The 16,166-nt window shown below is 47.1% G+C and overlaps 1 protein-coding gene across 6 annotated transcripts in view; it reads right to left on the reverse strand.

The window, feature by feature from the left end:
- Positions 1-223: 223 nt before the first annotated feature.
- NHSL1 (NHS like 1) overlaps positions 224-16,166 on the reverse strand; it is a 132,948-nt gene continuing 117,005 nt past the window's right edge. For 4 of the 6 annotated variants that reach the window (XM_019831290.3, XM_019831299.3, XM_019831298.3 and 1 more), the window contains exons 6-8: positions 9,624-12,848; positions 8,972-9,104; positions 224-3,133 (exon numbers count right to left, since the gene is read on the reverse strand). In XM_019831290.3, coding sequence (XP_019686849.3) covers positions 2,398-3,133; positions 8,972-9,104; positions 9,624-12,848 — 4,094 coding nt within the window. In that variant the 3' untranslated portion in view covers positions 224-2,397. The remainder of the gene's footprint in view (positions 3,134-8,971; positions 9,105-9,623; positions 12,849-16,166) is intronic. The other 2 variants (XM_019831296.3, XM_019831297.3) reach the window with 1 other exon arrangement.

Genomic DNA, 16,166 nt, shown 5'->3' on the forward strand with positions numbered 1-16,166 from the left:
ACTGTTCAGGGCTGTTTTTCCATATGTCCTTTGAGATGGCACCATCCACAGTATCTGTGATGTTCTATCTCCTCTCTGTTGGGTCCCCACCTCCCACAGGCACCTTCTGGTCTTCACTGCTGTTCTGTTTGTATCCAGCAAAGCACTCACCAGTTCTGTGGAAGAAGGCCGATCTTATTATTCAAAAATGCACGCACAAACGAAAAGAAGTAAGGTTCAACTATTTCCTTTACAATTGTTTTATTCAAAGCAAATTTTCAAACCTAGTATCCTTTTTCTTTAAAAACGGGGATTTTTAAAATAGTTTTATAATTAGTGGTGATGTTGTTTTACTTTACCTTCGACATAAATGATTTATATATTAAGTTAAAGTTGTCTGATATTCACGTACATTCTAATCGGGCTTAGGGAGCGAGGAGGTTTCATATTCAGAAGCCAACACCACTTTTCTAAAATGTAGAAGAGGAGATCCTCGGGCCCAGCACGGCAGACGGTAGCTCCAAATGGTGAAAAGTCCTTTAGCCTTTGGCCAAATATCAGGTCTTCATTGCGGGCTGTGTGAAAGGAAGGGTTTTGTTTTCTTCAGAGGATGGAAGAAGCCTTCATTCCTTAGGTTTGTTTTTGTCTCAAAGCCGTGTCTAAAATGGGGGTCTACGGTTGTGATGTGTAATAAACCTTTTGATAGTCTGGCCCGTGCGGTCCAATGTTTAGATGATGTTTTTATGCCGAAAGAGATGACCGCTGGTAGCCGTACTGCACACAGGCCAAGGATCTCTGTGTTGTCGTCTCAAGTCCTTCTAATGAAGGCGACAAGGCTTGTTTCATGTAACCAACAAATAGAGGAGTCCAGGTACACGGCAGTTGGGAGGGAATGGGGGCGGGGGGGGCACAAGAGTAGGACGTAAAAATAAATACTTTACACACTTTTCTCCCACGCCTATAAGTATTAAAAATTCTAGCTGGAGAAGATTAGAAGGTAATTAGCCAACTCAATTACTTATAAAAAATATAAAAACTCACAAACCAAATGATGCAAAAAATCTTTTTAATCTAAAATCTCATTTCCCAGGGTTAATTAATAGCCAAGCCCTGCCAATTTTTATTAGTGTATTTGACTAACAAGAGGTATTCAGCATTTTCTTCAAAGTATGAGAATATAGAATAGATTCTGATAAACCTTTCTAAATGGGGCCATGGTACTGTATGTAGGCAGGTCAAGGAAAAATAGCCATACCTATATCTTTGGTGTCACCAAAAGGATATCCAAAAAAGTCAGCAAATGTTGACATGTCAAGCGATAAGAAATTGCCAAATGCGAGTTTACACTCTGGTAAAAACGGCCGTAAAAGGAAAATCTCCACCCACAGTTCTGTAGTGCAAGTCTTCAAGTGGAATTCTGAAAAATAAGTTTATTTCATAAGCAGGAAACAGCTTCCAGCAGCGTTTTATCACTTGCCCCTCTTCCCTTCTGTCCCCTCTCACCCTCTCTGTGCGCGTACGCGGTCATCTTCGTTCTCAAGGAAGGCCTCGGCCGCTACTCAAGGAGGAAAGTCATGAAAAGACTGCCCACGTGTCTAAAACTCAGACCAGAAGGCGTGTGTCTGTGGCCGCAGCGGAGCAGGCTCCAAGTGACTGCCCTGCCACTTCCCCACATTTGTCATGTTCGCGAAACCAAGCCTTTTTTCCCCAGGAAAAAGTACCTGAACCCATTAGTCATTTAGCCCTTTCGCATCGTTTTGGGTTCATCGCGACACAGCTCACCTCGAAAGCACGCCGGGGCCGGGACCCCGTGTCCTCTGCAGCACCAGCCAATATGCCCCCTCTTTCTTAGAAGGAATGGTTCTCTCCCCTCTTTCTTCAGAAACTCACTAGTTTCCCCAAACAGAATACTTTTCAAGCAATTCCCACCTAGTCCAGAAGATTCCATGTTTCCACCCATCTTTCCTTCTATTTCTGTACATGCTGTTTGTGTGTGTGTGCGCGTGTGTATGTGTGTGTGAGCGCACGCACGCGTGTGGTTTAACACAAAAGGGTTCAAAATGCACACACACACACACCCTTCCACACACACACACACACACACACACACACCCAGCATTTAGTCAAAAAAAAAAAAAAAAAAAAAAAAGGGCGTGCGGAAGAATAAAAAAAAGAAATCTTCCCCAGGAAGCACTTCTGGAAGTTAAGCTTCTACTTGCTTTTCAGCCACAGGGCAAGTGCCGAGGGGAGGCCTAAATAACACCCCCCTTCCGCTGTAGGGCTGGCAGCGCCCGGGGCCCACAGCACAAACGCTGAGCGGGATCCACGGGCAAGGCAGGGAAGGTACCTGTCAGACTTTCCTAGAGCGAGGTGTTGTGCGTCTCCCTCACGTTACCTGGGAGACTCACATTCTCATCCCTAGCTCTCCTCCCCCAGAGGACCTCCGCACCGTTCTGATGGACCCGTGCGCTCCGCCGTGACTGTCCCGTTGGCGGGGCCGGGACCCTGTGCCTGCGGCGAGGCGGCGGGCTCCCCGCCACAGAGCAGGCTGCCCTTGTCCGTTTCATCCCCCACCGGTCCATCCAGGGAGCATCCCCTCGCAGCACCCGGGGCCCGGCGAGCCCGGTTGTCTACAGGCTCCAAGGCTTCCCCTTCGCCTTCCGAGATGACGGTCATGGGGCTGCTCTGGATCCGGTTCCGCACGCTGTATCTGCTGCTGGCCGCAGAAGGCGGGGTTCGGCTGCGGCCGTACCGGGGGCCGGAAAAGGACAGACTCCGAGGCATCAGACCTTCGTTCTTGGCCCACTCCTCCTGGGCCCGCCTGTTCTTGCTTGGGGAGCAGCTTGACGGGCTCTCGGGGGCGTCTGGCGAAGGCTCTGACCTTGATCTCTGGAATCTGGGGTCTGTGTTCTTCAGCATCTCGGCTGCAGACATGCGGGCACTCGTGTCTGCCCGACTCCCCTTTTTTAGCAGCAGAGCTTTGAAGTTGTCACTGCTGGTGCTGCTTTTACGGACACTTCTCTGAATTGACCCCACTTGCTTCGGGGAGGCCAGGCTGGGGGCAGCACCAGTGGGTGTCACTGGCGGGGAGGGAGAATGGTTTCGGGAGTGATCATCATCTGAATCTTTACGGCCAAGGACTTTCCTCTTGGATCTGAGATTTAAGAACATGAAGATAAAGGTTCATTCCCAGGGGGCCATGGGATGTCGGTCACAACCGCCCTGCATATTCCGGTCACCATTTATTAAGAGTTCCTTTAATAGTTTATTTTATTATCATGTGAGCCCATGACCCAGCTACAATAATGATTAACTCATGGCTGCCCTTCTTTCATCTGTACCCTCACTGGATTACTTTGAAATGAATCTTAAGATATCATATTAACTTACTGTGGTGAGGATCATTTCAAAAGTTTCTATTGCCGTATTTTATTTAACACTCCCGTATTAGACTGATCCCGAGTGAATTTCACTGCCGACCACCCTTGTTTGTAATCTTCCTTTTCTTGTTTGGTACTAGCCCTTCAACAGGGCTAATAGAGAAGTCAACCCCCAGAATATCCCCTACCATGAGGGAGGCCCCCACTTCAGGTTCTAGAACAATTCTATAGCTCTGCGTTCTCATAGAGGGCTAATAGAGAAGTCAACCCCCAGAATATCCCCTACCATGAGGGAGGCCCCCACTTCAGGTTCTAGAACAATTCTATAGCTCTGCGTTCTCATACAGGGCTAATAGAGAAGTCAACCCCCAGAATATCCCCTACCATGAGGGAGGCCCCCACTTCAGGTTCTAGAACAATTCTATAGCTCTGCGTTCTCATACAGGGCTAATAGAGAAGTCAACCCCCAGAATATCCCCTACCATGAGGGAGGCCCCCACTTCAGGTTCTAGAACAATTCTATAGCTCTGCGTTCTCATACAGGGCTAATAGAGAAGTCAACCCCCAGAATATCCCCTACCATGAGGGAGGCCCCCACTTCAGGTTCTAGAACAATTCTATAGCTCTGCGTTCTCATAGAGGGCTAATAGAGAAGTCAACCCCCAGAATATCCCCTACCATGAGGGAGGCCCCCACTTCAGGTTCTAGAACAATTCTATAGCTCTGCGTTCTCATACATTCTAGAGTGTGACATAAAACCAGGCTTCTTTGGCTCTTACTGGCCCATATGTCAATTTCTGAAAATCCAGTTTTCCAGAAAACTAGAGTGAACCTTCCACACCAGATCCTGTTTCCTGACTGACTTCAGAAAACCTCTCAGGGATCAAGATAATCTGAAGAATGTGGGTGGAATGTGACAGAGGAGGGGCCTTTAGGGAAAGTTAAGATGTTTCCCGGAGGTGCTTCTTGTCCTCAGTCTCTAAGAAGCTTGCTGTTCAATGTGTTTTGTATGCAGAGTGACTCAGAGATAATAACGCAGATGAGCCAGGGGGCCCCTTGCTGGTCTCTTCACAATAACAACTCAGTCTGCAAGGAATCTCTCAGCCAGATGCAGGTGCTTTAAGAAAAACTCGGTACATTTAATAAAACAAAGACATGGGTGCATCTTTTTGTTTGCTATAAAATGATAGAATATGCAGCAGGTGCTTGCAGCACCAAGAGGTTGGTACTGTATATACAGATTGAGAGTTGAACTTGAGCACTACCAACCTCTAGCTGTGTGACCTTGGACAAACTAGTCCGTTTTCATACTTGTAAAAATGGGGGCGAGGATACTAACCTCACAGGTTCGTGAGGATCCAATGAGATGAAGAGCCTCTGGAGTCACACAGACCTGGGCTAAATCCCCTGCTAAAGCTTCCTTGCTCTGTGACCTTGGGCAAATTAAAGTTTCTGATCCTTGGGGAGCCTGGGTGGCTCAGTTGGTTGAGCATCCGACTTCAGCTCGGGTCATGATCTCACGGTTCGTGAGTTCGAGCCCCGCTTCGGGCTCCGTGCTGACAGCTCAGCGCCTGGAGCCTGCTTTGGATTCTGTGTCTCCCTCTCTCTCTGCTCCTCCTCTGCTCACACTTTGTCTCTCTCTCAAAAATAAATAAAGATTAAAAAATTTAAAAAAAAAAGTTTCTGATCCAGTATCCTATCTGGAAAGTGAAACAACGGTAGAGAGCTCCTAGTTTATCAATAAAGATGAATGCAAATAACAGCCATAAAGTGTCAGGCACGGAAGATGTGCTCAACAGACCTGTGAGTGTCATTTAGGGAAAAAGAGTTCTTTCTTCCTGCCGCTAGGCCCGCTTCAGTGCTGTTTTTACTTGGCCTTGCACAGCAAGACACGGGAGGAATGGACCCCTAATGGCTGCCCTGGGCTCGGTGCTCCCACAGTCCTCTTCATGCTTCTGGCCAAAAAGAAGCCCCCAAAGCAGAAGACAGGAGATGGTAAGGACTGAAACAAAGTCTGAAGGGTGTCCAAAGCTGACGTGGCACCAGCCCCTTTGAGACTGCAGAGCCTGGCCTATGACCCTTTGGTCCAACGGCTCTGCATGGTTGTCAACAGAGAGCGGTGCTCTGGAATACATTAATGACCAGCTGACAGAAACCACAAAAATAATAACATCGCAGAATCTTAGAGCTGGAAATGGCTTTAGCTGGTGTGGTCTGACCAGGGAAGGTAACTGATACCAAAGAGTGAAGTCACACAGCTTAATATAAGAACTAGGACCTGATGGAGTATCTTCCTACCCATAGTGCCTGACCTCACAACCTATAACAGTCACCTTAGAGAGTGATTTAGCACTGAAGCTATATATATTGCCTTATTTGAACTTCTCAAAAGCAGTTCTGCCCATCTCATTCTTGCAGGTACTGCTTTGTAGCCTAATTTTTAGTTTGTTTTTTAAAAGGTAAGGGTGTGCAGGGTGCCTGGGTGGCTCAGTCGGTTAAATGTCCAACTTCGGCTCAGGTCATGATCTCACAGTCCGTGAGTTCAAGCCCCGCGTCAGGCTCTGAGCTGACAGCTCAGAGCCTGGAGCCTGCTTCGGATTCTGTGTCTCCCTCTCTCTCTGCCCCTCCCCTACTTGCATATTCTCTCTCTCTCTCTCTCTCTCTCTCTCTCTCTCGCTCTCTCTCAAAAATAAACATGAAGAAAAAAAAAAGGTAAGGGTGTGCTGAAATCCATACATCAAGCCACAGGTATACTTGATTAAAGTTATGGCCTTTAACTGTAGGTTTAGAATTAAGAGCGGAGATGGGAATTTATGAAAGTTTTTGTTGTTTCTCAAAAGCAGCTGCCCCTGAAAATGAGAATTAAATCTAAGCACACAAATTCTCTGCATATATGTATGTATACACACGCACACACACATACATGCTCTGTGTGTGTATTTCCAAAGAAGATGGCTATAAAAAGCACTCAAACAGTTAACACTGGCTTGAAACCTAATTACTTCAATAAATATAAAAATTTCACACCTCAACTGGTGTTCTGCATTTTCCATCTGGCTTTAAATCTGAATTGAATTCATTTGCATTATAAAATTTGAAAGCTGTGGGTTCAGTTTAGATACTCTTTCTTTTAAATTATTAGCTTAGGTGGGGCGCCTGGGTGGCTCAGTCTGTTGGGCATCCGACTTCGGCTCAGGTCACGATCTCATGATTCACGGGTTCGAGCCCCGCGTCGGGCTCTGTGCTGACCGCTCAGAGCCTGCAGTCTGCTTTGTGGATTCTGTCTCCCTCTCTCTCTCTGCCCCTGCCCAGCTCATACTCTGTCTCTCTCTCTCTCAAAAATAAATAAAACATTTTTAAAAAATTAAAAAAAAAGAAGTTTCTAAATTATTAGCTTAGGTGCTGAAGAATATAAAATAAAATAAAGCCCAAAAAAGCAGTCTTCGGGTGGATTTTTATTATGTCCGTTAATACATTATCAACACCAAAACAGAAATTAGCAGTCGTCTTCCCTCGCTCTCCAATCCATACCCTACTTGGTCTCCATTTCTATCGTGTGTACACAGAATGATACAGACTGGCTGATTTCCACATCTGTAGTAGATATAATTCACTACTAGGAGGCACCACAGATTTTTCAGTGTCTTAAGAAGGTTGCCAAAGTAAAATATGGAAGAGACATTTGGCGTATTTTTCAGAAAAGCACACAGTAAATTGGCCCCACAATAGCTGGGTTCCTCACTGAGACCAAGTACTTAGTACACAGAGCAACGAGCAACGTATCTTCTCTGTAGACTGCTATTTTAAACATATATGTCTGCCCATTTAGCAAACCAGTGCATTCCCTATGAAATGAAAGATGCCACATCCTGGAAGAATTTCCTGATAGTTAAATCCCAACTGGTTTCATTTAATCCAGAAAATATTTACGGTGTGCTTATTATGTCTCTAGCATGGTTAGAATAGAAACCTCTGTATAAACTTCTACAAATGCCACTAACGTCCGTTTCAAAGACGTAGCATTTTTCATTTTACAGTTTTCAGAAATAATTTCATAAGTAGCTACACCTTTCTATTTCTAATGAGATCAAAGAAACCATTGCTAAAGAGGCAGTCTTTAGGGTCTTTAGGCTCCAATGCTAGAGCCAAGATGTAAAGAACCTAATTGCTGGGGCACCTGGGTGGCTCAGTCAGTTGAGCGTCAGCTCTTGATTTCGGCTCAGGTCATGATCCCAAGGTTGTGGGATCAAGTCCTGTGTCTGGCTCTGCCCTGAGTGTGGAGTCTGCTTAAGATTCTCTCTCTCCCTCTGCCCCTCTCCCCTGCTCAGGATCTCTCTCTAAAATAATAAATAAATAAATAAATAAATAAATAAATAAATAAATAAATAAATAAAATAAAAGACTCTACCTTTAAAAAAGAAAAGAAAAAACAGAATTCTTGACAAACACCTAATTCCCCAGCTTGGTCCCCTCCGCCCCCCCCCCCAACTCCTCCCCAAGTTAGATATTTATATGCTGCACAAGGAATTTCAGATCAGGATAACACCGTGCTTTTCATCTCATGCAACAGCCTTCTCAGATTCCAAGAGCTGGGAAAACAGTCCTGACACAAGGTTACTTACATGGAGAGTCAAATGATTTTATAGGATGCTTCGTTCCGGGAAGAGAAAAGGGACCTTGATTCAGGGCCACATAAGGTGCTGGCAGCATAAAGACACTCATAAGAGTGTCCAAAAACACTGTGGTAAAGGAGTTGAGAAAGCAGCAAAGGATTGATACAGCTTTGTGGTTAAAAGCACTTGCACATATCCAATCTCATCTATTCTTACAGTGACACTGTTAACGAGTACGCGGCTGTTTACAGCCAGAAAAATAAGGCAATATATATATATAGCTTTGGTGCTAAATCATATTCACTCTCTAGGGTGACCATATGTAAAGACTCTAACAGTTCAGGCAGTTATTTTGAAACATTTACTCCACATTTTTTCTTAAAGCCCAACAATTTCTGATGCCAGTAGATGGCACTAACAGTATACACTAACAAATTCAATTCCTTTCGCTCCCGCTTTGAAAAGACCGTACTCTTGTATGGAAACATTTCAGTAGCCAAAGAAAACTGCGCTAAAAAACCCTGCTATTTCCGTGAAGTAAAAAAAAATAATAATAATAAATGAATAAATAAATAAATAAATAAATAAATAATAATAAAACACCCTTAGGAAAGAAGCAATCCTGTAGAGCTTAGCCTGTGCCTATCTTCTGTCCACAAAACACAGCATTCCTCCCCCTGGACTAGACCATCCGTCGCTCTAATCCAGTTCTTGTAAATACTCCATCACGTGACTGACACATTGCATTTCTTGCCAGCAAGTGCAGTGCTGGGCAGAAGGCACCCATTGAGTCCCTGTCCCCACGTCTTCATAAAAATCAGTGGAACAAAGGAGAACAGAAATTGGGAGTCAGAAGAAAAAAAGGAAAAAACATAGAAACACACTAAAAAAAAAAAATCAAGTTAATGGGTGACAGAAAAAAAGCTCAAGGAAGACAGACTGAGGAACCACTTAGACTCAGAGAGTCGATCGCCGATAAGAGCGAGGAGTTCGGGATACCTGTGAATAGCTGCGAAAAGGTCTTCTGTGGTCCGGGGTCTGCTGGGGGTCATCACCTCCTCACTCCCTTCTTCCCTAAGGAAGTCGCAGGCCTCCGAGGAAGCAGCCCCTGTGTCCGGCTCTGGCACCCCGGCTGTAGAGAAGCAAGCCGATACAGGACGCGCACAAGTGACTTGAATTGGCACTTTTCACCAGGCTTCCCCATCTGCTTCCCTGCCATTCCCGATAACGTGAGAACCCCGGGACAGGCAGTGGGGTCGGCAGTTTGATCTTTTATTTGGATCACAAATAAAAGACAGCCAAAGCTCACTCTCTTCTGTTGAAGTCCGGGGCTCCTACTGAATCTCTCCCTCCGATTTTGTTGCCACATTTCTTTGCAGCTCTCCAGAAGGGAGATTACTCATTGCTGTTTAATAAACACCCTGTCTGCTGCGGACCACGCTGCCCCTCTATTTTCTGACGTTCAGTAAGCCCTACCCTCAGATCCAGATTTTTTTTTTTTTAATATCGTAAAATGCCAAGTTGGTAACCTAAGTGTGAGGCAGCACAATGAGCCCACATGCGGCTAGCTTTACCTTGAACATGCACCGGCCCTATCTTCTGCCTGGGCTGCATGTGGTCGGAGGGGAAGGAGAGAGAAAAGCAGACTCACGCCCTCCGTCCTGTAGAGACAGGCAGCTCTCCGCGCTGCCTCCACCGTCTGCACTGTTCTCGGCACCTGGCTCCTCCTGCTTGGCGGCTGGCGAGACATCGGGCTGCACCATGGGGACATTGGCTCTCACTCTGCCGGGGGAAGCAGGAGCTGCAGCCCCTCCCTCGAGATCCGAGCCGCCAGGACCGGTCTCGTCTGGACCGGCCCCGGCTCTACAAGTCTCGGCTGCCTCTCCCCTCGTGGGGCTGGGCGATGCTCCGCTCACGTTCTCCGCGGGCTCCGCTGTGAAATCTCTCTGCGGAGGTGGCACCACAAGGAACAGTTTGGGCTTCTTGGAAATGGGGGGTGGCTTCCTGCCGGGGGACGGGCCGGGGGGCTCCTGGAGCGGGGCGGCCCCGGCCTCTGGCTCCGCGGCGCGGCCCGGGCTGCGGCTCAGGAGGCCACGCTCGGCTGCACCGTCCTGGTGACCCTGACTCAAGCTCTTGGCAGGAGCCGGCGGCGAGCCTGTCACAGAGGCAGTCTGGCTTTCACTCTCCATTTCATTTATGCTATTTCGGGATTTCAGGAAAGCAGATGGCTTTAAATGATACTGGGGAACAACCGGAGTTAGTGTTTCCTGAGATACTTGTTCATATAACAGTGCTTGCTCGGATCCTGAGTTCTTTTTCACGGGCCTCAACTGTACCATCTGCAATGCTTCAGTGGTTATCAGGGGCATGGGGGGTCTAGTGCCCTCCTCTTTGCTAGCGGGCTGCCTAACGGCCTCCCAGGAGCACTCGGGCTGGCCAGATTTTTTGAAAGACGGCCTGGCATCTTTCATCAATTTGGGGTCAAGGGGTGGGGCAGGCGGGGGAGCTGAGGAGGGTACCGAGGCAGGGGGAGGCGGCAGGGAAGCCGAGGCACCCAGAGGAAGGGGGCTAAGTGCCCTGGGGGGAGGGGGAAAGCCCTGGCCAGGGAGGGGACAGAAGGGAGTGAGAGCTTCCGGTGGTGGAGGGGGGAAAAGGGGAGACTGAGGCAGAGAGCCCTCGGGGGAGTCTACTAAAGGCGGGGGAGGGGGAAGAGGAACGGCAGCAAGGGGAGAGGCCAGCGCAGAATCCAGCTTCTTCATCGTCCCGCTTCCTTCCGTGGAAGTGTTGGAAGACAGGGAGGTGGACGACGAGGAGACGGACACTGAAGATACCAGGGAGGACTTCCTCTCTGGCACCTTGGGCTTGGTCTTCCCCTTCCCGTTTGCTGGTGACGCGGATTTTAAAAACACAGGCACAGGGGTGAGCGCTGTGGGTGTATTCGACTGGCTGGAATACCCACTGGATGGAGAAGTGACTCTGTGGGACTTCTCCGGTGACGTGACCTTTGGTTTGATGGCGCCACCGGGCACCTGGGGCATCGCGGTCCCGGAGCCCTCCTGGACCTGGCAGGCTGGCCCGTCTCCGGCCGGCGCCCCGCTGCCGCCGGGGCAGCCCCCGCCGGGGATCCCGGGGTCTTCCTGCGCGCCCGTGTAGTCAATGTAGTACCCCCAGGGGTCCGCGTACTCGGACTTGACGCTGCTCGTGTCGCTCTGCGACGGCGTGGCCCCGCACAGGGAGTACACGTTGGGGGCGGTGGCCGAGGTCATGCTGCTGCCCGCGCTCACCGTGCTCTGGCTGCGGGAGCGGGACAGCCAGGGCTCTTCACAGTCGCTGCAGGGGCTCTGCGAGGGCGAGCTGCCGCCCCTGGCCTTGCCCGGGAGGTTCAGCTGCAGCGAGTGCTGGAGCGAGGCGATCAGGCTCTCGTTCAGCGCCTGTCCGTTGGCCTGCACGCCCTTCTTGGGAACCCTGCGCAGGGAGTCCGTCCGGGAGGGTGGCAGGGGCGGCTTCTTCGCTTTCTTCAAAGAGATGTTACGCGAAAGGGACTTGTCATGGTCACGCGGCCGGTCCCCTTGGCTCTTCCGAGCTCGCCCATCAAAAACATTGACCACACTGTGCCTGGGGTTCCCGAAGCCATCGCTGCTATTGCACAGGTTTCCAGATCCGTGTCCGGCGTCGGGGTGCATAGATGCGTAGAAGCCATCGTGCTCCTCTGAATACAGGGACCTGGCATCATCTTTGGTCGACGTCTGATCCAAACTGCAGCTGCTCATGTTACTTCCGGGAGTGGAGAAGCCGGGAGTTGCCGCACGTGCCTTCAGTGGGGATGCCCGTCCGTTACCTGCGGCACCGTATTCCCAGGGCTCCGAGCTGCCGTGCCCCCCGCCCTCGGAAAAACTGGACTCGCTTTTGCCATCCACATCCTGGGCGTGCGCTGGAAAGCCCAGGTTGTTTTTACAGTCGTAGGTCATGGCTTGGGATCCATTCTCCCGACTAGCTGGAGTATTTAGAGAGACCGCTGAATCACAGAGAGAGGACAGCATGGCTGCACTGGGGGGATGGGGATCTAGGGCCTGGGAAAGAACAGTGGGGTGACCCTCAGTCCAGTGACCGCCGTGAGACTGATGGCCCTCTTTACTAGCATGCCTGGACAGGAGGTGCTCTCTGGATTTTGCCTTCAGGTATGAACAGGAGCTGGTAATTTTACCGTCCAGCTGTCCTGGACTGTGAGCAGCGTGAATAATAATGACCTCCGGAGAGGACGAGAGCGTGGCGTTTGGGATGATGCTGGTGGAATAGGTTGCGTGAGGAGAAACCACGCACGCTGGGCTAATCACGTTCTCAAAGTGCCTCAGCTCCTGGGACTTGGGCCTCAAAAGTGTTCCGGTCCTCGAGGCACCTCCTAAGTGTCCTAGGTTTTCATCTACTTGTGGGTTCCCGCTCTGGTAGGGGCGCGCGCCATCCAGGTCTTCCGCAGGGCCCAGGGGACCCAGCCGTGGCTCGAGGGACTGGATGATTGCCCTTGCTCCAGAACGTGGAAGGCTGTGGAAACCAGCATCACTGTGGAGGCGGGAAGGGAACACGATACCCGCGGAATCGCTCAGCACAGACATGTTCCCAGAGGAGCCCGAGAAGTGGCTCATCTGGGCGGCGATGCCTTGCCCCTTCTGTGCCCTGATTCTTCTCATGGAAGGTGGTACAACTTTCACTTCCTCGGTCTGACAGCTGGAGTCCCTGGTTTCTGAGCGCTGCCCAGCAGCCCGAGAGCTGTCAAGCCTTCCTAGTGTGGAGTAGTGGTCTGGGGTATACACTGAGTGAGCACCGACCTCATCCTGGCCGGTGCCTGATGCTGGAGATAAAGCAGAAAGAGGCTTGTTACCTAAAAATAAAAATATGTTAGTTCATCACTGATACCCTCATCCCCTTTTTACTCTGCTGTACTTAAAAATATTTTTTTTTCAATTCGATTTAGTTTTTCTTTCCTCCTGTAGGCACCTGAGAGTTTAAACAGTTATTGATACTCCTAAAAATAAAAACCCTTCTTATGAATGTCATGTGCTTCTCTCGATTTGTACTTCAAACCCTCCTATAGGGTGAGCGCTACATATGGAATTCTCAGTTACTCTCTTTAAGATCAAAGCTGAACACTCTGTGCAGGAGATACTTTTCAAATAACCTCCTTTCGGTAAAGATTTCAAGGTGGCCTGTCACCCGCCAGGTGACTGTGCCGAGTATCTGTCAAGCTGTGACGATCTTTCCCAAAGACAAATGAATGTAGTGGTTCAATAGCAGGGCTACAGAGATACCATTTACAGGGGATACTGGTATAAAACAGTGTTGATTATACTAATTTTTTTTATGTCAGAAGGAATTCCAAGGGAAGAATGATTTACAGGCCCATCTGCGTATCAAACATTTCATTATCCATGTTAGACCATTGTCATCTGTCTGTCAGTGACATTCAAAATCCAATGGCAATCTGTTATGTTCTGGTGGGGGAAAAGCTGCAAGAATTCATCCAGTGAGCATTTCCTCAAATTAGGGTTATTCATTTCTTGGAGCTCTAAAACCAGATGAGAGCAGGTACGTTTAAAGGTGGGGCGGGGTGGGGCGGGGCAGGGAGGGGGGAAGCATAAGGAGGGCCAAACAGAGAGGGAAATGGATGAGAAAAAACCTTAAGTGTAGATAACAGTTAGATTTCAAAATACCTAGAAAGGAACAGAATCTTAAAAACACAAGTCCAACATGAAACCAACAATTTAGCCAAAGTGGAGAGGCAGACAGAGAGAGAGAGAGAGAGAGGAGAGGGAGAGAGAAACCAATTCATGCATAGTAACTAACCACTAGGACACGTTAAATCTTGAAAAGTAACAGCAAAACCAGTTTTCTCTACACTGTTTCAAAAACTGAAAAATTCTCAATCATGGGCTTTGCTGAGCAAGTTGGGTGCCTGCTGGCATCACTGTTCACCTGGGCAAGGACACCAGTGGTGATGGGATTCCCGCGAACTCCTTCCCTATCCCGCATGAACTAACTACGTGTCCCTGACTGGACATCCAAATACCAAGGATATTACAAAAATGGCAGCGATGTTCTTGTATGAACCACAAAGGAGATGTCATCCTGTGAGGAATAAAGCATAAAGCCTTTTCCTTCACTGTGATGATGGAGAATATTTTTATACTGGTATCTTTTAGCAAAGAGGATCTGTTTCCTCCCCCTACTTCTCTGCCAGTTACGCTCACTGAAGACAGACAGACACGCGCACGTGCGCACACACACATGCACACGAGGTTCTCCCTTAGAAAGAGAGGAAGTGGGTCAAAGGGCAGGAGCAGGAGAAAAATCCACTTTGAGGAAAGAAAACAAAAGATGAAGGTTTTGCTATTTTAAAAGGTATTTTAGTAGGTGGGAAAATCGACTTGCATGGCTCCACCAGTTTGCTTCCAAATATTCAAGTTACCTTATTCCATTGAACAATGGATTTTCATGCTTTTTCTTCTAAGATTGCAGCCGTTTTGCACGGGATCAGTGGTAGATTTTTAATGGTCTTTAAGGGCCATAAACAAAGTACTGATTCTTTCAGGTAACAATTCTGAATGTGAAACCATTTTAGGCTTCTGAAAATGGAAATATAACCGTTTCTTCGCCATTTACAGCCCAGTACAACTTTCTTATTAACAAAGTTTTTCTAAAGACTTTAAAAAACATGTGTGAAAAACAACTCACATATCATCCGTCATAGGGACCACCAAAGTTCTATTCCCAAAACAGACTGCCTAATATTTTCATAGTACAAAAAGTGTCACATATTATAGGATATAGATGAACACTATCTTGACCAGAATTCAATAACAAAAGCAGACTATAAATAAAGAGATCTGTGGGGCACCTGGGTGGCTCAGTTTGTTAAGCATCTGGCTTCAGCTCATATCATGCTCTCATGGCTCATGGGTTCAAGCCTCGCATCAGGCTGTGCACCGACAGTGTGGAGCCTGCTTGGGATTCTCTCTCTCCCCCTTCTCTCTCTGCCCCTCCCCCATCTCAAAATAAATAAATAAACTTAAAAAAAAAAGAGAGGACTGCAAATATAGACCTCTCGGGTACTGCTAAAAATCTTGAATGGATTTTTCTGATTTTACAACATAAAGAAATAATTATATTTTTTCTTCTACTTATTACGCAATGCTACAAGGTATGTCAAATTCAAAAAAACATATGTAATCAAAGGTAGTTAATTTAAAGTTTAATAGATGAATTTTTAAAAAGTCATGTCTGGTCTTATGTTCTTAATGGTCTTCGTACAAACTATCAAAAATCATTCAGAAGGGGGATTCCTTTAAGTGAAGCTTTTCCTGCTTGGGGAATACATATTGTTGTTCAAGGACTATTCAAACTCTTCAGGAGCCAAATATAATTGTATACCAACAAAATAATCCGATCTGATTCTAAAAGATGAAAACTCATAATGGGTTGTTCAAACACATTTCTATGTATATATAAGATAATAAGAGTAAAGAAAAAATTAGAAATTTTGTCCGATTCACTTAAATGGAAGGCAACGAATTCTAGGCCATAAAGACTTTAGAGAGTAAATCTCATAGCTTGACTTCAAAGTACAAACTGGCTCATCTCAAAAATAAAAATAAAAATAAAAATAAAAATAAAAATAAAAATAAAAATAAAAATAAAATAAATAAAATAAAACAACTCATCTCTAGAGTCCACTGTTTATGGTTTCTGAAGTGAAAAGTGCATATAATGAAGCACAATCAACTTTAATTCTGGAAGAATCTCTGGTTTTGATTTTTAAAACTCCAAATCTCCAGCAACTTGGGCAGTGTCTAGTGGACAGGAAGTATCTTTCCTAGTGAATGTTTTCTTTTCAGATAATCATATCCTTTTTTTAATCTAATTTGTTTGACTCAGCCATACTTCCCTCTCCTTCGTATCTAAAAAAGACTAATTTTTAAGGAAAATACCAAGTGTCTATAAGCTTTCAAACCAGATACCTTTCAAGTACAGAGTATTGGGGAGAAAAGGCAAGATCAACCAGAAGTCATAAAATGAATGAAGAAAATACATGATCCAAATTTTCTGCTAAATGTTACTCTATTCAATATTTATTTATTTTTGAGACAGACAGAGACAGAGCGTGAACAGGGGAGGGTCAGAGAGAGAGGGAGACACAGAATCC

The sequence above is a fragment of the Felis catus genome, chromosome B2 (genome assembly GCF_018350175.1).
Source record: "Felis catus isolate Fca126 chromosome B2, F.catus_Fca126_mat1.0, whole genome shotgun sequence".
Classification (NCBI taxonomy): Eukaryota; Metazoa; Chordata; class Mammalia; order Carnivora; family Felidae; genus Felis; species Felis catus.